Below are 24,279 nucleotides of genomic sequence, written 5' to 3' on the forward strand. Positions count from 1 at the left end.
TTTATAGCTAGAGGAGTTGTTATAGAATATTTTCAGCCACAGTTACCATAAAGTTTCGAAACTGCCACAAGAAAATGCCGGAGAGCCTACTAGTATGAGTAAATAATCAGTGTTAAGAACTGAGTCAAGTAAGACATATCGGTTTGCCTTTGTATAGGAACGTGAACTAATCCATCAGTTCATGAGATAACGATCTGAAATTTCGCACACTACTTTTTTCTCTCCAAAATGCTGCATATTTGTTGAAACTGCTGATATCGAACCATTGTAACATATAGCTGCCATACAAATTGCTCGATCAAACTGAGGTCCTAGTATGGAAAACTTCAAAGCTCCAACTAAACTCCAAGGAATTTGCTAAGATTGGACTACTATAGAGTATAACTGCCCTATAAACTGGTGATCAAAATCAAGTCCTTATATGAAAAACTTTTTTTTTTACAAACTATCTTCACAAAAATCGTCATGGATCAGTGTCCAAGTAGGCACTATAATCTCGGAACAAATTTTTAAGATCGGATTACTATAGCATATAACTGCCATACAAACCGAACGATGTAAATCAAGTCAGCCAAAGTCTTACTTGTTTTAATCAAATTCACAATAGAACTTTTTAAACAATAGGATGTGTTGAAATTTTCGAAAATTTTCACTTCGTTGACTAGTGTAATTTGATAGCTTGCATGCCAGTGGCGTTCGCTCACAAGTATGTGACAAGAAACACACACACATCCGCATATACTTGTGGATTACAAACTAAATTCGACTGGTTATACTCGTCGTAGGCCCTTACTTAGCACAACAATTACTACGACAACAACAATGCTAACAACTAACTGCTGCTAAATGCTGAATTATTTAGTTTAATTTCAAGAGTCATGCATGACATAGCGCCAGCTACAATTGCTGCAAGTGCATATAAATATATTTATAAATGCAGTTATATGCGTATCATATACCTATACATATGTAAACCTTTGTGCAAGGTAATATGTGTATGTACGCCTTACAGCTTTCACTTGACCGTACAGAATTTCGCATTTGTCTCTGCATTCGCACAGTTAGCTGCATGCAACACTGCCATTTCGCATTTGCATTTGCGTAGATTGGTTGGATCGGCATCCATATCACTGTATATATACAAGTATATATATAGAAATATACTCCACATATGTAGTTGTCTTTGCAGCAATTTGTTATTTTATCTGAAATGCACAATTAATTTTTATGCGCCTAAAACAATGGCATATTGAAATTTTCATTTAATTTAAGGCATCGCTGCCGCCTGCTCGGCACTTTTGTAGCTTCTCTAAGCGTCTATAACGGTAAAATTCAACAATTAATTGGCCACGCTCGTTTAATTAAGCGATTATAAGTCTTTATTTATATATATAACATTTATAGTTATATGAACAAAAACAAGTGTAGAAAACAACAAAAACACGAAATAAATGAGTCAATGTCATGGCATTGCGTTTCTTCTGCTTCTTCAATGCATTGTGTAAATTATAGTGCCAAGTATTGTTAGCAGAAATAAATTACTTCAATTACAATTATTATTTACATTACGTTTGTGTATATACAATATAATAACTGTTTATTCATGTATATGTATTCATATATAATATATATGTGTGTCGACATATACAAGCAAATCTTCGTGCAAATCACCACACCTACAAACAATATCTCTATTACACGCCTTTAATGGTTATTTACATCTGAATTTACAAATTTTTATTGTATTTAGTTATTAGACAATTCGAAAAGCGCAATTAGAGCTCTTAATACTATAATACATGCCCTATTTCATTTAGCAGCAGATATCCAATTAATATACTAGAATGCATATACTATATAGTATAAATATTATGCTATGGGTAATTTCTGTTTATGAATAATGCGCTAGTGACTACACAAGCAAAAACAAGGAAACACTTTAACTTCGACTGCACTAAAGCCATAACAGCCTTTAAAGATGCATTGCTTATAGCATAAAAGAGTATAAGACGACCTTTATCTTCATTTTTATCGATCAATTTATATGCCGGCTATATGCTATAATTGTTGGATCTGAACAATATCTATCGGACAACAATCCGTGCCAAATTTCATAAAGCTACATTCACAAATATAGAAGTTTTCCATACAAGCACTTGATTTTGATCGGTCAGTTTATAGGGCAGCTATAAGCTATAGTTGTCAGATCTAAAAAATATATTCGTAGATTGTAGCGCCGTCTTCAGCAATTAATAATGTAAAATTTTGTAAAGATAGCTTGACAAATTTAAAAGTTTTCCATACAAGGACTTGAGTTTGGTGGATCAGTTTATATGGCAGCTATGAGCTGCAGTGCGCCGATCTAAACAATTTCTTCGTAGATTTTAGTGTTGGTTAGGACCTATACAAAATTTCGTGAAGATTTCTGCTTAAATAAAAAACTTTTTCATATAAGTAATTGATTTTGATCGGTCAATTTGTATGACAGCTATATGCTATAGTCGTTGAATATCGGTGGTTCCGACAAATAAGGAGCTACTTAAGGCAAAAACAATATGTGTGAAATTTCAGATGGATTAGTCGAAAAAGGAGCACTTACTTCTCGCTTATATAGACAGCCAAAGAAACAGGTGGAGATGTCTAAATCAACCCAGATCGTCAAGAAATTCCTAAATATTTTAAAATACTATGTAAATTACTTAACCAATTTTTAGCAAGAAAGGGCACCAGTTCACAGTACTATTAAGAAAGGTAGCCCATCACTTTAACTTTCTGTATAAAGTCAGCCAAAGACACGAAGAAGCTCATATTCGGTCATCATACTCGTATTAGCCAATTCAATACATTTTGTGTTTCTAGGATTATTGTTCAGATAGTCAGAACGGCAATATACTTGCCTAGAGAACGAAAAACCATTCGATGCGCCCAAATGTAGGCACCAAGAACCTTTAAGAGTTGGTATAGAAAACTTATAATTCAGCTAGGGCAAAACGAAAGAGAGCCAATTATAAGGAAAAAATAATAATTTGAAAACAAAGTCAAAATTTTCTTCAAAACTGAACTTTTGCTTCGAAATGGCAACATTTTCTAGAAAACTCCGGTAAAGTTAATAAAATTGTTCGAATCCGCTGCGTTCCCAATAAAGAAAGTTCCATATGAACGGGTTAATAACGGCTTTCTTTTATTTGCTTATTTTTGTATTCCTACTAATTTTTTCTTATCATCTGTTTACCAGCATGTATGTAGTTCTATGCCCCTAAATGTAGGCAACACTTGGTGGACAGATTATCTTTATTTGATATAATCTAGATCCAGTTGAGACTGAAATTGTATGAAAGTTGTTAATATGAAAATTATTTGAATATGTCTTTTATTGTTATTTGATACATATTAATAACTCATAAAACTATTTTTTGTTCTTGATTATTTTTATTATCAACGTCAACGTATTATTGTGGTTTTAAAGTCAAAATTATAATGAAGGTAATTAACTTTATCATCAAATCGCATTTCTTTGCCTCGAAAATTGCGCAATATTTTAAAATCCAGATGGGATTGGAATTGGATAAGATACATATAAGTAATTTAAATAAAAATTTATGTAAATTGCAGCTAGTATAACTTCAAATAAGTTTAAACCACACATTTATTAATTTTAAAGCTGATCAAAATGTAATTTGGCCTAAACCAAACTGGTATAAAAACTGGTATAAAACTGGTATAATTTTTTAAATTATATATTTATTAAGACTGGTCGAAATCTAACTTGGTAAAAAGCTAAACTGGTCTAAAAACTGGTATACTTTTTTTATTTTATATGATAGTTAAACGTTAAAAATAATTTTTTTTTCCCCAATATTGTGTATAAATTGAAGCTCGCGAGTTACTTGTAGTGATGTACAATGTGCTGTTGACTGGGAAATGCAAAAAGCTGTAAAACATTGACTTCGCCTGCACCGAAGCTATAAAGCATCTTACATGTGCATTTCTGATACCATAAGAGGGTATAAAAATACATTTATCTTGATTTTAATTTAGATATAAACTGGTATAAAACAATAATGTTCGCAAAGTAAACTGATATAAAACATTTTCATATTACATAATTGCCGCAAGATTAAAAATAATATTTTTTGATACTCCATATTTAATAGTTCCAGAAAACCTGAATTTTTAGTTCCATAATTTGCCATAAAGCACACAATTACAAAATTCAAAATGTACGCTTTATACTTCCTCAATTCTTAATTGCCATATTTCGGCAATTTTTCAAACCAATCTTAATTAAGATTTCGAATATTTCAACAAATTGAAATCCCAAGCAATTTATCGGCACTTGCAAGCACTAATCTCGCACCACAGAGCGTGCAAAGGATGTAGAAATGCAAAGGTCCACAGACAGACACTCTTACATAGGCATATGTGTAACTGCGCACCACATTGACCATTGACATTTGCAATTTACGATTTAAGAGAAAAACAAGGAGAATGCGGTCAAGCTGGCCTACTATACTCTAGTGAATGCCGGCTGGCTCGTAATTTTAATTTCCGAAAATCAACGTAGCAAAAACAGAGAGCAAGCGACGACAATCGATGCTGTCAACCAGAGCACAATCACAATTTAAATGCCACAGTATTTGCGGTAGTGCGTGTGTGGCTGACTGCATATGTGTATGTGTGTGATTGTGAGAACTTTTGGTCTTTTGGTGAAACGGAAGGGATATGTGAGCGCCTTGTGCGTGCATGTGTGTGTATTTGTGTCAAGCAGCGCATAAGTCACAAGAAAATCTGAGCAAAAGTAAGATGAATGCTTTGACAGTTGTTGCCCTGGCAGCTGGCACAGGATGTAAGGCGGTAAAGCGGCCGGCTACAGCAGGATGCGCACAGATATTTGTGAGTGTGTGTGTGTGTATGTGTGTGCAAGCGGCAAAAGACTGCCCGCAGTAGACATTTATGCTGGCTGGCGGTATTGTTTTGCTGCTGCCTGCATTTGCTGCAGCTTCCTTGTGGCACTGTTCTGCGCCTGGCATAAGAAATGACAGGCAATTTGTTTGTACCAGATCCAAAGTAATGCCTACCAAACCTGAGTGGCGAACAAACAGATAAATAAATAGGCCAGAAAAATGTGTGACAAAAAGCTCGGTGCTGACTGAGAGCGGAAGCCATCTTCCGTAGGCAGAAGAAGCCAATTGTAAATTGCACGAAGTAAGCCGTCCGTGTTTATGCGGGTATAGAGGTATTAGGGTGGTGCTAAGGTGAATGTGGAAAAGGTAGTGAATTCACAGAACCTTTTATAGTATTCTGAGATTTTACTCTAACTAGTAACAAAACTAATTTCTGAAAGCTGCGCCCTAAGTAGTAACGGTTTCAGTTAGTAAAATGCCGGTTACTTAAAACTTTAACTACGCTGGACCTTATTCTACCCCTTTTCAAACCGCTTTAAATAGTTAAATATTTTTATTTGACCTTACTCTCCATGAGAACAGCTATTGCGGTGTTGAGATTGACAAAAATCAGAAAAAAAAATTTTTCACTACCACCCTAATAATATACAGTTCAAAAATACTCATATCTTTTCGTTGCCGTGAATTACATGCTTGCCACAGTGTGAAAATTGTACAAAAAGTTACGCATCTCGGAAGAGACAGACAAATGCACGCTGAGAACGCAATAGTAAGCTGGTGAGAGTATGCAGAAAAATTTCTAAAAATATATTATATGTGTCATCCTGTAGTATATTACGGCAGAATTTATTTCAACACGATATCTAAGTTGTTGTTGTTGTTATTTCGTATGTATTTGATACTTACATCTTATATCCAAATGCACAGGGTTGCTCTCACCATCACCTTCCCGATTACTGCCGACACAAGTGTAGATGCCTGCCCGGGCGCGACTGACATTCTGAAGCACCAAGCTCTGATTGGCCACTATGATGCCCTCGGCGAGATTATTCTCGAGAATATTGCCCTGGAAGAGAGAGTAGGAAAAATATTATTATTTTTTTGTTTAGAAAACTACGGAATTTTTTAAATAAATAGAAAATTGGAGGCTTGTCTTCCATATATCACAACATGATCGATCTGGTTGGTAGCTTTTCGATTCGTAGACAACCTGGTAGTTTGGCTAATTTTAGTTTATTTTTTCCATTGGGGTGTTTTCTACGTGGCCCAAACCTAGTGCACAACCCTGGGAAGGAGATGCTTCGTCTACTCAGTTTAGCTCGCCTTTAAACGGTTGTTCTTTGCTACCCAGATGATACTTAGTCTAAGACCGGAAATCCTAGGCTGTTTGATCCATATGTTTAATAATCACTTCCTACTGAATGGCGCTCAGAGAACTTTCCTCACTTGCATAAACTTCTTTACATGACTCCATCCGTTCGCGTGCCTAAATTTTGCTCTCTTGGGAACTGAATCTCGAAAGAACTGTGTGGCTGATTTTCACACTTAAAATGGTCGAGCGCTCTTACTTTGTCAGTAACAGAGACAGAGACCTTAGATTCTTAAGTAGCAAGACTTAGTCGGTGAAGATTTTGAAAGCTCTAGCCTAAAAACAATTACGAGAATTTAAGATTTAATTTAGAAATGGTTGAGAAATATTAACAAAATATTTCGTAGAACATACTTTGAGAGGATTTTGGAAGTCTAACCCCCAAATGGTTTCAGAAAACTTAAATTTCTTCTCTTGTCTGAAAAGAATTCGGAAGTTTTATGCTCCAAATATTTCCAATAATTTTATTTCTTACGGTTTTAACCTCAAAATTCACCCAAGAATTTGCTTTACTACTTATTCTGGGTAGCTTTTAGAAATTATAACCTCAAAATATTTGAGAGAATATAATTCGGGAGAGATTTGGAAGTACTAACCTCAGAGTGTTTTCGGAGAATCAGCTTCAAAAGTTAGTCTACGAAAAATTTGAAAGTTCTGAGCTCAAAACATATTCAAGAAATAGCTCTGAAATTTAGTATGGAAAGCGTTTGGTACTTCTAACTTCGAAATATTTCCAATAATTTAATTTGTGGCGGTTCTAACTTCAATATATACCCGAGTATTTGCTTTAAAATTTAATTTGGGAAGGTTTTAAAAATTATAACATCAAAGTATTTCCGAAAATACAGTTTGGAAGGATTTCGGTAGTTCTAACCTCAAAATGTTTCCGAAAATATAGTTTTGAAGGATTTCGGAAGTTCTTACCTCAAAATTTTTTCAGAGAATCAGCTTCAAAACTTAGTCTAGGATGAATTTGGAAGCTCTAACCTCAAAATACTTCCAGGAACTTGATTTGTGGTGTCTCTAAATTATAAATATTACTAACAATTTGCTTTAAAATTTAATCTACGTCGTGTTTAGAACTTTTCACCTCAAAATATTACCGAGAATTTGTGTTGAAAAGGTTCGGAAAATTTCAAACTCTGATTATACATATCAGCTTCGTATTCAATATATTGGGCTTGAGATTTCAAAAGCCATTGATGGGAGAGTTTAGTGAGATTACGTAGATAATAATTGAGAGCTATATATAATAACGGTAACTTTTTCAATTTTAAAGTTTGCATTTTCAGTTGAAAAGACATCTAGATGAGATTACAGCTAAGGCTTTACTTCCGTTAAGCCATACAAAGCGGCCAAGCAATTGAGACATCGATATTAGCTTAAAATTCGAGCACAAAAAAGTACAGAAAATTAAATGAAAAGTATTCTTAAGAAATTTATAAAGGCATACTCATATAAGATGCCGACAAAAGTGAGCAGCTTAAGTCAACAGTACCAAGAACCAAGTGCCGAGTGCCGAAAAGGCGACACAAAAAAGTGGCAAATGAAATATGCAAACAAGAAAATAAAAAAGAAATTTCAAAAAGAAATAATGAGAAATTTTTGCCGGCGGCTAAGCATCAGCCAACTTATGAGCAACTTGCAGGAGTTTCACTAAAGAACATACACACACGCATGCACATTACATGTACGAGCGCGTGTATGTTGCATGTGCTCCACCAGCATGGCTCTTTGTGCTGCTATTAGCATGTGTGTGTATTCGCAGCATATACGTGAGACCTTTTGAAACTTTGCTAATGCTTAAGGCTGATTTATATGTAAATAATAATTTTCAATTAGGTTTAAAGAGCAAACGTTTGCTTCCTGACGAAAAATGAAAATGCTCTCAGCTATTCTGCTGGGCTCTTGTGCTACGGAAAGTGAAACAGATTGAAAAGCACAAGCAAACAGAAATGTATAGTGTGCCTCGCAATAATATAAACATAAGACTTTCTATGCGCTTAATGTGGGTAGCCGTGTTTGGGCATTAGGGTGGTGCGTGCGTGCTGAAAGAAGTTTTTACAGCGAAAATAATAAATTTTGTTTATCTCTTCGTATAATAAGTACTACTTTTGAACATATTTCTTATTGGAAACCTGTTTGAAGCAGTCAAAGTTTAGACTAAGTGTGAAGAGAGAAGATGAGAGAATAGTTCATCAAACAGTTTTCCACAGAAACTCTAAAAATGATGCCACTTTTTGTATTTTGGTATCTAATGACCTCAAGAGTGTTAAATATCAACCGTTCTCGTAACTTTTGGATCTTGTTAGCCCAAATGGATTTGAGTTATTTTTAGGGACAATAAAATTGTGAATTAACGATGTTTGGCTCTTGAGCATACTCTAAGCCACTTTTTGAAAACTTTCTGACTACAATATTTATATAACTTCTTTTCATAAATCGGCTATAAACCTCAGAAATTTAAAAACCTGAAATTTTAATATATTTAAGTAACACCCTAATGCACAAATTTGATGTTTAAATAACACCATAAATTTTTATGTAACCTTTCATCCATAATTGCTTGTGAACTGTTAAACTACAACATTAATATATTACCCTTTGAAGGACCACCCTAATATAAAAATATTTGCACTTTTTCGTTTTCCAACATCAAAATATGTATACATATCCTTTTTCCGAATTGGCTATCAATCTTTAAGTTTTCAAATGATTAATTTAATTCCACCCTAATGTGCACATTTCTAACTTAGAACAAAAATTGATTCTACTTTTCTTTATTTATCCTTTTCCTCAATCGGATAACAAGTTTGTAACGTTAAAATTTTTTTAAGTGTTACTCTAATATAAAAATTTTGCAATTTTAATTTTCCAACATCAAAATATGCATATCCTTATATCATCTATGGCTATAAATTTGCAAAAAAAAAGAAAATGAGTGCTTCCCTAATGTGACTATTTGCATTTTTTACTTACTTATTTAGTTATGCCTTTCTACTCAATCGCATGAGAATTTTTTTACCTTAATTTTTTTAAGTGTCACCCTAATACGTAATTCCTTACATTTTTAATTTTCCAACATCAATGTACAACATTTTGCATCATCTTCTTCTTGCATCATCAATATTTATAAATTTGAAGATAATTTTTTAGTACCTTTTAGTACCACCCTAAAGCACGAATATTTGCATTTTTCATTTACCAACAGCATATTACTGCTTGCTTATTTATACGCATATGCCCATGCACTTGAGTGTGGGTCTGTGTATGTGTGTGCGCGCTTATTTACATACTCCTGAAAGCAACTTGTAGCCACTAAGGCATGTCATATGCGATTATTATGCATACATATGAGTTATATAAATTAAATTGTGAACGTTGAAGGCATGGAAAATGAAAAATCCATCATCATCAACAACAGCACCGCAAGACACACGCACACTTCATACCATAAATAAGAAAAACTATATAAAAAGTCATAAGTAGATGTTTGAATAAGCAATATTAGCAGCGTTGCGCATACTTACATTGTGGCGCCAACTGACTTTGTAGATCCAAGGATTCGATTTGATGTTGCACTCGAAGAAAACATCGATGCCTTCGCGAAAGGTTGAATTTAACGAGTTGGTGCCGAGCTCCAGGCTCACAACGGGTATGTCTGTGTGGAGAAAATAAAATATATTTAATATGTATCTATATATATTAACATATATTGCCACAGTATTGCTTAAAATATTAGCAGCAATTAATTTTCAGGCATTCAGCTGAGCTTCTTTCACACTCGGCACTTTAAATTAGACAATATTTCGCCAAATTATACACTTTCGCCACAAAAGCACATACTCTCGCGCTCACTAACTCTCTAACTGTCCCGTTTATTTCCTCTATTTTACTCTCTATAATGCTCGCTTTCTTCATGCACCTGCCTTAATTGCCTCTGTTTTGGCTGTGCTGTTAGTCTGTTTGCCTCGTCTCTCCGCTCAGTTGGACTGTAATTAATTTATTTGGCATCTGATTGCATTTTAACCTTTTCCTGCTTACACGCTATATTTATTTATTTATTCCCTGCAATATTTATGTCGTGTGTGTAAAATGTATGTGCTTCCTGCTTCGCACTTTCGACTTCCTTTGCTGTGAATTAATGCTGTTCATATTTTTATTTTGCGCGTTTACAGTTAGTAAACCGGCAGCTGCTGTGGGAATATACACGAGTTCCAGGCACGAAACATAAACGTTAGTTCCCAGTAGGAATTACTTAGAGTGTTTCCGAATTTCGAAATTCTCTGGCATTTGTTGTGACGAATGCTGAGTAAATTTATGCAAAAATATCGTCTCTATAAAAAAAGTTTTTCGAAAAAAAATTTTAAACTTTTCGAATATCCGTTTTCGAAGTAGTAGTAGTGTACATATTTTACAACTTTCGAAACAGATATTCGAAAACTTTCGAAATTTTTTTCGAGAACCAATTTTTTAAAGAAGCATTTTTTTGCATTAATTTTCGAGCGTTAATGTCAAAATATTCTAAAGAATTCTTATAATTCTGAAAATATAAAAAAAAAATTTAATTTTTCGAAATGTTTTTCAAAACCTCGTTTGAAACCAAAAATAGGATTCTTTGCATTGATTTTCGAAGATTACTCAGACTGTTTCCGAAATTAGAAATTCACCGGTATTTTTCGTGATGAAAGAAGAGTGTGCCACACATGTATATTTAGAAAACAGATTTTCAAAAACTTTCGAAAATGTTTTCAAAAACCCGTTTTTTAAAGAAGCGTTAACTTTGCACTAAGTTTCTCTCATTTATATCAAAATAGTCTGTAGCAAAAATATTTAAAATCTTTCGAAAATTTGTTCGAAACCCCGTTTATTGATTTTTGAACATTAATATACAAATAAATCAACAGTATAAAAATTTCTTATAAATTACCAAATAATAAAAAATTAAAAAGCTTCGAAAATTTTTTCGAAAACGTGTTTATAAAACCGGCATTGCTCAAGTATTAATTTTCCAATATTAATATCAAGCAAATATAGAGATTATTAAAGAAAATTTTGAATATTTAGAAAAAAGTAAAAAAAAAAGTTTCGAAAATGGATTCGAAAACATGTTTTTTTCTTGAGAAGCTTTACTTCATTCATTAACTTTCGAACATTAATTTCAAAATAGTATACTCTGATAATTCTCCACTTATGAAGAATAAAATTATTCGAAAACTTTCGAACTTTCGAACATTTTTCGAAAATGAGTTTTTAAAACAGAAATTACGGCAACTCTCAAAATTAAGAAAATATTCCAAAAATTTCCAATATTTTTTCGGAAACGTTATTTTTGAACACATTTTCGAATATTGATGTCGAAATACTATTAGTTATTAAAATAAGAAGTGCAAAATTTCTAAATGAAAAATTTCGGATTTTCAGAGAATTTTGCTTTCAAAACCATATTTTTCAAAAAAAAAAAATTAATATACATACATATTAGTAGTTCTGTGATGATGATGGATACTGAATATTTGGACCCTAGTACCTATAGTTGACTTTTTACAACCCTTTTGCACCTTAAGGTATATCCCAGTCTTCGATTCTTGCAATTTTTAAGAGTATAAATTGTTCGGTTGCACACGAACTTTGCCCTTCCTTACTTGCTTATGTTAAAAAAATAATATCACCTCCTAGTAAATATGCATTAAATTTTTCCTACAGGGCCATGACTTTCATTCACAGCGCACATCGTTACATGCGCTCACTAAACCGCTTCTACAGATTTACACTTAAGTATGTCTTTGTAAATGTTGAAATAAATATGTATTAACGCTTATTTGGCTTATTTTAAGAATCATTAAATTGATATACTCTCACGCACATGGATATATAGTAGATATAGGTGTGTGTGGCTGTCTGCCCGAAAGCATATATGTCGGCTCATTAAAAACCACCTGCTTGTGCCATGGCATAAATTCTTATTTGAAGTAACGCCACGTATCTACATCTTAATTAAACTCCTTTTGTAGCGACTCTTTTTGTTCCCGGCATAACGGAACATCTGCTATTTATTAACCAAATTCACAGCTTACATGTGTCTGCATGTAGTTGTGCATATCGCAATCAGTTTTACGGTGTAATTAAGAGGAAAATTGTTTAAATCTCTTTAATTATATTCGAAGTTGTTGGTGTGCGGTTGCTCATTTCGTGTAACGGTGCTCTTTAGTTGAAGTGTAGTTGGGGCAGAGTAATACCAGTGCCGTTTTGGTGTTTAGCAAGGTATAGTACTTGATAGAAATAATAAATTTGGCACATTGGAATGTTAAGATTGGAGTACAGAGTGAATATGTGGACTTATTAATAAAAATATTTAACTCTCCTATCTAATTGGTTGATTCCCTTGAGATATCATAACAAATTATGAAACACAGTTTTGAATTCTGATCCGTTTACAAAAAAAAAAACTAAAAACTACAGAAAGATTTCTTTAAATTGAATTTTGGTAACCGATGCTTTCAGCTTAGATGGCGCGTAATTGAGTGGAGAGCTAATAAGCGTTAGGTGGCGTCAGTATCAAAAACTAGATGGAAGAAATGTTAACTTCTTTGAACACCTAAAGCTACCAGCTATATTTTACTAGCTAAGAAGGCCCTTGAGACTATTTAGTAGACTGAAGAGTCCTTACATATATGCATAATTCCAGTCATTCCATTTAAGATCATATAAAAATGGGACTTGAATTGCACTAAATCTGACCCGACCCAATTAGTCATTAAAAATATCCAAAGAATATCCAACCAAATCTGCAAACCAGCCATCTCCTCGTTTACCTACATAGATCCCGGCGTCACATACAGTTTTTTTTTTAAACTTTGGCAAAATCCATTGTTTTAAGATTTAAACAGTCAAGCGTCGAATTGCTGGCTGTGCTGCCGATAATATTTTAAGGAATCTCAGAGTTTACAGATACTCAAGTAGTCACGAGAAAGAAATTTTTAGCAAAGCTTTTAAATTCTCTTTCCGTATAAGTGTAGAATGCCTTTATGTAGCTTAGACTTTTCGACAACGTGGTATTTAATAAGCCTACGGCTAGATTTGTGAGCTCCATCGACCTTACCTTCATTTTATTTATTTGCTAAGAGTCATCCATGAGGCGAAACTACCAAAAAAAATTGTTCTATAAACTACTTATGATCCGGTAGAACTTCAGTTTGGTATGAAGGAAAAAAGTTCTCAAAAAAGTCCTTAAGGTTTGCGAATAGACTAGTAACATTCATATGCCTCGTGGACTCATGTAAGTATTTAATTTTTTTAGCATTTCTTAATGATGAATATTAGTGAATCCTACTTTCCGCTTGTTATGCTTGCCGTGAAAAGAGGATCGAACACCACCTCTTTGTCGATTTTAAAGCTGCTTTTGTTATCCTCGGGTAACCCCACAAAATTAATACGGCTGTATAAGCTGATATCCAACGCAGAATAACTCTTGCTTACCGGCGCTACTTCAGACGGAGTAGGCAATTGAGAAGTAAGTCCTTTCTGGATGAACAAAGACCAAACCTTTCTAGTCACTCATCGTGTTCGTCCTAATATATGGTGCAGAAGCATCTGATGAATCGGCGTTACGATTTTTCGAGAGAAAGATTTACGAAAGATTTATGGCCCTTTGCGCATTGGTCACTGCGAATATCGTATTAGATGGAACGATGAGCTATACGAAATATACCTCGAGATTGACATAACTCAGGGAACTAAAGGACAGCGGCTTCGCTGGTTAGGTCATGTCATATGAATGGATGAAAACACTCCAACTTTGAAAGTATTCGACGCAGTATCCGCCGGGGAAAGCATAGAAAGATGAAGACTTCCATTCCGTTGAAAAGAACCAGGTGAAAAAGGATCTGGCTACACTTGGAATCTCCAATTGGTCCATGAATGAAAAGGAAAAACCACTGGCGCGCTTTCGTGAGCTCGGCTATAACCGCTTGAGTAGAATCTACGACAATAAATAAGAGAAAACTTTTGGTACATAGCTTCTGTTATCTTTAAGAAAGGCTAGTGGTAAATTGTAATTTTGTTGAGTGTTCTTTCTACGTCATCTAATTTGGTTTGCTTGGAACTTGGAGTTTACTAGTCTTTTTTCAACTTGTTTCACTGTTGAAACTAAGAATCTTTCAACATCAAGGCGAGGTTATAAGACTCAGCTGTAACGGTTCTTGATTATCAAAGAAGCTTTTCGATTCTCCGGTATTTTCGGTCCAATGTAACTGTTCATTCAAACGGCGAAAAATAAACTTCGATTGCTTTAACTTATTTTCATTGCAAAAGCGCAAGAATTAAGCTCAAGTTTAGCGCGTGTTTTGTGTTACGCAACTCGACGAGGAATTTTCACACCAAACTCGCTGTCAGCATGACTGTCATTGTTAATTTATTGCATTATTATTAAGTGCCAACGAAATTGTAGCATGCGCCTCCACCTAAAGGAGTAAAGCGGCAGCGCCAGTGGCTGACTAATTACAGCTTTGGTGCTAGCGCTCACACCCCAGGTGCGTTAGTCGGTCTTTAGAAATTGGGCGTCTGTCGTAAGCCGACTCTCTCACCTACAAACGGCAATGTTTTGCCAACATGTACTTAATGCTTTAAGACGATAAATAACTGCGAGCGCGTCGCTCACAATTTCTTCTATATAATGGAAGGCAGCAAAAAGTGCGTGTTGCCACTTCAAAGCGGCGCGTCTACGAAAAGCCGTTACGTAATGACTTAAGTACTTTGCTGAAATTACTTAAGTCGTCTTAATTTTGTGTGTTTGCTTTTAAGTATTCCCCCGAGGAGTGAAAGAGTGCAGGAGTGTCGCGTTGTTAGCAATAAAAAAACGAGCGTGGTAAAAGCTCTGTAAGCCTGGCTGGAGAGCTTTCGCTGTTTTTGGTTGTTTGAAATATTTTAAAACCAACAAATTAGGCAATTCATTTCAGCGATTTCGAGCGTGTTTTTATTAACGACCGTGTGCTGTGTGCTACTAAAGCTTAAGCGAACGAGTGAGTGGCATGGCTGGGCATGTGCACGGCTGCGCGAGTTCAACATGCAACACGCGTCATGTTGCTATTTCAAATCAGCACACGCAATCTGATGCACACACACACAGACACATGCGAACGCTCACGCGTGCATGGCATTTTAAATGCTTGGTATGCTCATAAAATCCCCGAGCGGAAATCCCAAAGCGACGCGGGTGAAATTCCACGATGCGTATGTGCGGGAGCGCAGCGGGCGGAATGGCAGCGGCAAGGCAATACAGAAATGGAACCTTGAAAGTAAGTACGCGTGTGCTCTGTAAAGCGAACATGAATGTACAACGGTAAAAAATCGTTTACAACAACAAGAACAGAAAGGAGCAACAAGAACCACAGTAGTAGAAAAACAACAATGATGTGCGACAACAAAAACAAAAGTTGTATACAACAACGACAAGAAAAGCGTGTATAAAAAGCACAAAAATTACACAACTGCAACATCAAAAACGGTTTGCAACAACAGGAACACAATTTGTGTACAACAACAACAAAAACATCCGCAAAAACACCAAAAACGTGTACAACAACAACAAAAATAACCACAACAACAACAATAAAAACTCGTTTAACAACAACAGCATAAAAGTTGTGCTAGAAAAATAACAAAAATTCTGTGCAATAAAACCAACGAAAAAAGCATGTATAACAACAACAAAGCAATGTTAGCTTGTAATTAAATCGTATTTATTTATGTGCTTAGTTTTTATATAATGATATACATATGTACTTGTACGTTTTTTTATTACATACATATGTATTATTGTTGTTGTTTATATGTGATTCCTGTAAAATAATAAAGCACGAATAAAAATGGCGGCAAAGCTATGGAAAGCAAACATAACTAAACGGCCGTGTTAGCGTTAGCAAAAGCCTCTGCTGCTGGTGGGCACAAGCCTGCGAAATTATAACGGTAAAAATTATAATTAGAAGAAAAAAAGTCAGAGAAATTCTCACAAATTCTTCGCTGACTTGTTGTTGCTTTGAAAAATAAAAAAAATTATGTACTGAGGGAAGCGGATAGTGAGTGGGCGTTCATTCAAACACGTGCGTCATTAAATCTGACACAGATTAGTTAATTTAATTTATTATTTGTTTGACTTCTCATATTTGGCCTGGAAAGAAAATCCATTTTCTGTATTTTTAATGAAATTAAATGCAAATTTTAAGTATTTGGATAATTTTTTTGATGTTGAAGAAGAGAAAAGGGGCAAAGTTGAGAAAGGGAAGCTCGTTTTAGAATAAAGTGATAATTTTATTAATTTATTTTTATTTATTATATATCATCTAATCAAATTTGATGCGGACTGCCAAAAAAAGGACGAAAATTTTTGGTATTATAATATTATTTTTTATTATCACCTTCAATATAGGTTCATTTTGGACTTAACTTTCGATACACCTCATATAAGCCTCAGCTGGGATGTCTGTCAGTGCCTTTTAATGGCATTAATGGACTCATATCATTCACAGTGTTCTTTGAAACGAATTTTTCAGTTTTGCATTAAGAAAAAATCAGAAGAAGTCAAATTTGGCCAACGCAATGGCTGAGAGCACTATCTTCTTTCATATTTGAGCAAAAATTCGATCAAAACCAATGCTAGAACATGATTTTCTAACCCCAAATCCGGTCATTTACAACGAAATGCTTCACGTAGATGCCTCAGAGCAGCCAACTGATATTCTTTCTTGATCATTTGACCCTGTGAAATGAATTTATAGTGAACTAGACCAGGGTGATCAAGAAAATCGATAACATCGCTTTAGTTTTTATGCCATTTTGTTGATGCTTTTTAGTTTTTCGGTTAATTTTTGGAGCATCATTCGCTAAATTGATGGACAGTTGCATTAATCTGCGTTTTATCACCTGTAATGATGCGTTTATTGAAGGTAGAGTTTCCTGCTACGTTGTCAAGAATACCTTCTACTATTTCTCTTTGACGTTGTGTTGCCAAACATCCCGATCTGGTTCGAGTCTTGGATTGACGTGCTGCATATCCAAAACATTACTTAAAATATATTGAAATGATCTACAAGAAAAACTGAGCTCATCTGCAACTACTCTGATGACAACACGATTATTTTCCAGCACTATTTCTGTAACTTTATTGGTGTATCGTTATTAATTAGTACGAAGATCGCCACGCAATCTTTCAGCAAGTTTTAATTGCATTCACGATCCTCACTGAATGCTTTGTGACATCTAAATATTTGTGTGCGTGATAAAGTTGGCGCTCTAAAACATTTCTGTAATATTTTCAACGGTATGTTTTCGGTAGCTGTGTTTCAAATGGATAAAAAAATTTTAGCATATTCGAAGAGTATTTTTTTCATGTCAAAAATTGCCAAAAAAATTTTCGCCTCCAAAAACAGTTGTCAAATACATACTAAATACAAGAACCAAACTTCTAATGAATATTAAAAAGGGTGGTACCAATCTAGGATTTTTTTATCGATTAGGTTTGCTGCTTAAATTTAAATGTACCAGTCCGAGTCAAATTTGATTAAGTGGTATGCCCTTAGGTCAGAACATATTGCTTAAGTTAGACGACAATTTGGCGGAGTTTAGCAAAGACACATACCTTTCCTTCGCTTAAAACCATTTTAATGACTAAAGAGCCCATAAGTATGCTAAAAAATTATTTGACTTAAAAGTCGCTAATATTCAAATATTCTACTTTCTAATATTTTCAGCTATAAAAGTAAGTGTTTTTAATAAAATTGGTTACTCTCATTGCAAAAGTCAACACAAATAAATGCAAATATAATATTATTAATAGCAATAGAGCGAATATTGAAAGTAGGCAGAGTTTTTTGCAATTTATTGGGTAGTCGAAAAAGTCTTTTCGTATTTTGTCAATAGATATCATTGCAGTCGTATATCCACAGTGCTAGCAATGACATTGTGTCACACACAGTGTTGGAAAAGTGAGATTTTAAGCTTCATTGAGCCAAGAAAAAATTTAAATTCGGAGAAGTTGAATAAAAGTAAAAGCTGTTCAAAAATTAGTGAAAATAATGAAGAAATTTGCTTTATTTTGAAATTTTTGTATAAAAAAGGGAAGAAGAAGAGGAAGAGGGAAAGGCAAGACACCAATGAAACACAACAACGGTTCGCTCGCTTCAGTTCTGGAAATTTCGAAATTTCAATTTACACTGATGGAATAATGTCTCTACCGGAAAGATGGCAAAAAGTAGTGGACCAAAATGGTACATATTTGTTTATTTATTTATTGTTACAAATATAAAAAAATAACGTAAAAGTTGATTCGAAATACGAAAAGACTTTTTCGACTGCCAATATTTCGATATAAAAATTTCTTTCCATACAAATACTTAGCGCATCCAAAGCAATTTTTCCACCTCTTAGTCCCTAATTTATTAATTAACCAAAATTTAGTTGATATTCACTCCACATTTAACATACTCACATTTTGGCAATTTATTTAAGTTTTGCTATAAAACTACAATTTATTTCTCGCTTGCTACTGCTTGGCAATAATTAATGTTTAACACATTTAAAATGTACACAGCTGCAGTTAATTAAAAATTCCACGAAAAGTTCATTGTTTTTCTGCACTGCTGTCCCTTGCTTCTCTAAACAATTATAAATGCTTGAAACCCACGCTCGCTCCCTAAATTTATGTATGTATATACCTGTGTGAATGTATAACTTTTTGGTATCACTTGCCAGCTTGCTTCACACTCCTTCTGTGTGCACTTGTGTTATTTTTAACAACAACAATCATAGCGTCTTTGGCATGAAACACTCAAAAGCACAAATTTGCTGCTTGTCTTTAGCTTTCCTGTCTAAGAGTCCTTCGAAAGTGAGGCAGCAAACACTTTTGCACACACTGTGTACGCACTTGCGATACATGCTGCTCGTCGCAGCAATCTGCCATGAAGCAAGCCTGCACATCTTCAAGCAATTGCCATACAACTTACACCTCCATATACACACAATTCGGCACTTCACCACTGAGCTGTCTAACATTAACGCTGCACGCTTGCCAAACGGTGTTGCCAACGGCACTTCACACTCTTTCGTGTGCCAAAATAAGGTAAAGAAAGCACAATAATGTTACCTTTCCACCTTTCATTAGCACTTTTGTGGAGTACGCTGCTGCTTCTGCTCTGTGTACTGTGCCATTTTGTGTTTGTATGTGTGTGTCTTCAAAGCAGCTCCCGTCTGCCGAATAAGTGGAATTCAAATAGCCAGCATGGCGCATAACCCCAAACAGTCGATTTCTGGCAGCTAAAAGCCGTTAGCAGCAACGCACCTTGCCATTTGGCAGACACTCACAGGCGGTGCAGGTGGCGTATACGTAACATTTAATTCAATACAGCAAACGGCCGCGTGCGCCAAATGCCATTAAAGCTGCACGAATTGTGTGTGTGTGTTGCGTTGTGTTCGCCAACACAAGCAGCGCTAAAATATTGCTAACAACAACAAGACAATAACAACAACAACAAAGATATAACAACATAGGCATAAAATAACAGCAACGAAACAGCAAAATCGGCAACAACATCACCGCTAACTAGCGCCAAAAGTATTTTGGAACTTCGGCCGTAGAAGTAATAGAAAAAATGTTGAACTGTAACTGTAACGGCAACTGCTGCTGCAGCTTTCAAATGCGATTTATCTGCTACTACACACTACCACTAACACTACAGTCGACAAACACTTCACAGTTGCGGCGAAAAGTGTGCAAAATTCAAAAACTAAAATAATAAAATAAGGAAAGCCGTTAACTTTGGCTGCACAGAAGGTATAATACCCTTCATAAGTGCACTTTTTATAGCATAAAAATAGCTCTACATTGATTTTGATCGGTAGTTTTTTATGACAGCCATATGTAATAGTGGTTCGATCAGAATGATTTCTTAAAAAAATATGACAATACCTTTGATACTAAACTGTGCCAAGTTTTGTGAAGATATCTCGTAAAATAAAAAAGTTTTTCATACAAGTGCTTGAGTTTGATCTCCGATCTGAATAATTTCTGCGCAGACTTCATCATTGCCCTAGGTAATAACTTACACTAAATGTCGTGGAGATATCTACAGAAATTAAAAAGTTTTCCATACAAAAACTTGAATTCGATCGTTCAGTTTGTATGGCAGCTATATGCTATAAAAGTCCGATATCAACGGTTCTGGCAAATAATAAACCTCTTGGGTAGAAAAGAACATGGGCAAAATTTCAGATCGATATCTCAAAAACTGAGGTACTAGTTCGATAAACAGACAGATGGACTGACATGACTACATCGATTCAGCTTAATAACTATAAACCCTATAATATCTCCAACGTTACCTACTGGAATTAAAATTTGCTACGAAGACTTAATACACCCTGTTCAGGGTATATCAAACAAAAGAGCGTGCCAAAAAAGTGTGCAGCCGTCAGGTGTCTGCTCATTATTTACCAAACGCGCAAATCGAGGGCGGCAACACGGGCTTAACGGCCAACAGCGGCCACGTTGGCAGCCTTAAAAGCCAAAGGCTATCAAATATTACTTGTTTATGGGGCGAAGAAAGCATTTGGTTGCATAGCGGCGTGTGTCAGGTAAAGGTTTAAACTGTCAAATTAAATAAAGTAAAGGTGTAGGAGAGCGAGTCATCGAGTTATAGGGAAGGAGAAGAAAAGGTGGCGCGTTAAGTCTTTGTAGTTTGCTTTCAAAGGAAACGTGCCAGACGGCTGTGTATTATGCAAAATAGGAATATTAAATCAACAATCAGACAATATTGGATTTGCTTGAATGAAAGTGAATGCCAAAGAAAAGCAGCGTTTAAAATTCTTACTAAGCAGAATCAATTAAGATGCGACCTATTTAAGCAACTGAGAGAATGATTAGTTTTTGGAGTGATTAATGCGCGGGGTTAAGCCTTCTTCTTTCGCTACTTAAGTAATAACGCTTTGAGTTGGTTTAAACAAAAGAAATAAGCTTCTAATGCGGAACTAGCACAGTCTATACTAATTTTGGAGCTTTTTCAATTGTTTGGCTGAGGTGCACTTGACGTGGGTGTTATGTGTATTACAGCCATCCTGAAATCTTTGAATGATACATTTTTATCAAGACTTAATATTATTCTCGCTGTTTTCAGCTGCTTTGAAGAGTTTGCAAAGGAAGGAGGCTTTCACACAGGAATTTTCGTAGAAAAACATACTCAGAATTTCCTTAAAAAGGAAATATGATGCTGTTGTTTTAACGGGTCCCCGTTAGGATGGTAAAGATTAATAATATGTTATATAAATCGTCGTCGACGTCATCTAAGGGTAGGCCCAATAAACGTAATGTTTCGACGGAATCAGACCAAAGGGAGAGGAGTGTCATATGAGTGGGGTTACTGGGGCTTGCAAGGAGGTGGCCAATGTCATGCGGAGACTCATTGCACGCAGGTCATATATTAGATATGTCGGGGTCTTTCTAGATAAGTAGGAGTTTAACCTGCTACAATAACCAGAACAAAGCTGCACAAGGGTTACTCTCGCTTCTCGCGGCAACTTGAGCTCTTCGTCTGCAATGGGCGTGAAAAAGGAAAGCTGATCCACAGCGAATATTACGTAGTGCTATTAGATCGTTTGAAAAATGAAATCATCAAAACGCGGCCGCGAAAGAAAATGCTGTTTCATAAAGACAATGCACTGTTTCACAAGTCAGTGAAGGGATGACGAAAATCTATGAATTGTGCTTCAAATGTCTTTCGCATATACCATATCTTCCAGATCTGGCCACAAGCGACTATTTACTTCTCTCAGATTTTAAAAAAGCATTTAACATGGAAGAAATTTTCGACGGCTGAAAAGGTGACCGCCGAAACTGAGGCCTATTTGGAAGCACAGGGCAAATCGTACTACAAAAATGGTATCAAAAAGTTGGATGGTGGCCATAATCAATGAATAAATAAAAACGAACTTTGTGAAAAAAAGGGTTTCACTACGGTAGGCCAAGGTGACTGTTTAATTACTAGTGAAAAATATGGTTCTCTTGCGACAACGTTAACCAAACATGGTCCTGATTGAATCGAGGTGAGTCGGCACAAATGCTGTACTAACCTGTTTTGAGAGGTCGAAAACATCGGAGGAAATTGGCGGAGGGATGGCAGGACCACGTACATGACTCTCCATACATATGAATAGTTTTTCGCGCATATTTCAAGCAGAGGTCTTTGTTATAAGTCGGTGTGTAGGTTAAACCTCCAACGCAACTATCGCAATGAACGCTATACTAAATGATAGCGCAGCGACACTCAATACGATTTCTGAATACGAAATAAAATCGCTGTTGGTGCAACAGTGTATAGAACGATTGAATAGCCTATCAGAACGTAACCAAGTGCACCTTATTTGGGTGACAGGTCAGAACGGTATAGCCGGGAATGAACTGGCTGATGAGTTTGCCTCCTCCGCGGCATCCACCAACATAGTAGGCTTTCATTGCGGTTGGGCCCCACACCATAAAAGAGATGATCCGCAAAAAAGAAGGTGTAGGCAGGGAGAGACATTGACAACAACTACCGGGCATGCCCGGAGATCGCTGTTTCCAAATAGAGATCACGTTGTCTCAATAGCACCTAGCAGTTTATTGGAACTTATCATTTCGCGGTGTAATCCTCACTTATTTATTTAAACTAATCTAACCTGTTTTGAAGGTCAGGAAGGTTTGGATAAATGTTCTTGGTGGGATTGGCAGACTATTAGTTTCTCTACAGGCAAACTCCTAATTCGGAATTGTATCGTCAACAATAGGAACGTCTGAAAGAAGCAATTGGTCAAAAGCGGCAAGCTTTGTTCAAGAGGAGAAAATTGCAAACCAACTGGACAAAGTTAAGCCAATAGTGACTCGCAGGGAACCCCAGCATGCGTATGCATTCAACTTATTATCGGAACATAACACAAAGTAAGCAGGACCTGCTCCTGTTTATGGCGTATGGTTTTGCTGGTGAAAAGAGAAACTTGTAATAATCGACGACGAGCTTCTCTTTAAGGATTCTTTATGCAAATAGAGTGCTATGAGAGTGGCATTAGGAACTTATTTTCAAAATTGCGACACGTTGTCGTACAAAACGAACCTGACCATAGTTATAAGACTTGTATAAATACAATAAATAAAACCTTCCTTAATGAAAAAATAATGGACTTTCTTCCATTTAAACTATTTTAAGCTATATTAGATAACTTTTCATACTTTTTTAAACAAAACTTTTCCTCTTAAATAGACTTCCGAGCTACATAAGCCGCGCTAGATCTATGCTTGCTTGCGAAATCGCGACCAAAGGCAATCAAATTTAAATGCCTTTCGCAATACACTTTCATAAATTAAAATTATAGCATATTTTCGACATAATAAAGCGCCAATTACTTCAGCTTACACTTTGCATTACTACGGAGCGGCCACAATTGTGCAGCGGGCATTTTTATTTTATGCGCGCAATAATCGCAGATATATTAACTATGCGTTAGTAGAAGTGCACGCATATACGTATATAAACATATATCGCTATACATATATATATATACATACATACATAATATATATATAATATGTATATTTATGTACATATATGCAACAATATTTATTGCCACGCGGTCGGCACTTTTCTTGGGCGCATAAAATTCCGGCAAATCCTTGCAGCATTGCAATAAAAATCCAGCTGCAACAACAGCAACAAACAACGAGTTCATACAATTGCAGCTGCAACAGCGGAAACTGCTTCTCATGCAGCTTATGCTAATGTATTTATGTATATATGTGATTGCATAACAATTTCGTGGCAATAAAAACTTCAGTGATTTGCTGTGACAGCGAAATTCTGCTTTAGTTGCAAATTGGAGTTGCGCTTGCCAGTTGCGAATTGAGAATTGCGGCAGAGTGTAGTGCAACATTGCCGGACACAAACACGCACACAAACATATGAACTTACAAACACAAATGCATACACGCAC

The 24,279-nt window shown here is 35.5% G+C and overlaps 1 protein-coding gene across 7 annotated transcripts in view; it reads right to left on the minus strand.

Annotated features, from left to right (window-relative positions):
• Window positions 1-24,279, minus strand: part of LOC105226929 (neural cell adhesion molecule 2) — a 263,927-nt gene that overhangs the window by 37,116 nt on the left and 202,532 nt on the right. For all 7 annotated transcript variants that reach the window (XM_049453359.1, XM_049453357.1, XM_049453362.1 and 4 more), the window contains 2 exons: window positions 9,804-9,934; window positions 5,811-5,970 (listed from right to left, as the gene is read on the minus strand). In XM_049453359.1, the coding sequence (XP_049309316.1) occupies window positions 5,811-5,970; window positions 9,804-9,934 (291 nt within the window). The remainder of the gene's footprint in view (window positions 1-5,810; window positions 5,971-9,803; window positions 9,935-24,279) is intronic.

The sequence above is a fragment of the Bactrocera dorsalis genome, chromosome 3 (assembly GCF_023373825.1).
Source record: "Bactrocera dorsalis isolate Fly_Bdor chromosome 3, ASM2337382v1, whole genome shotgun sequence".
Taxonomy (NCBI): domain Eukaryota; kingdom Metazoa; phylum Arthropoda; class Insecta; order Diptera; family Tephritidae; genus Bactrocera; species Bactrocera dorsalis.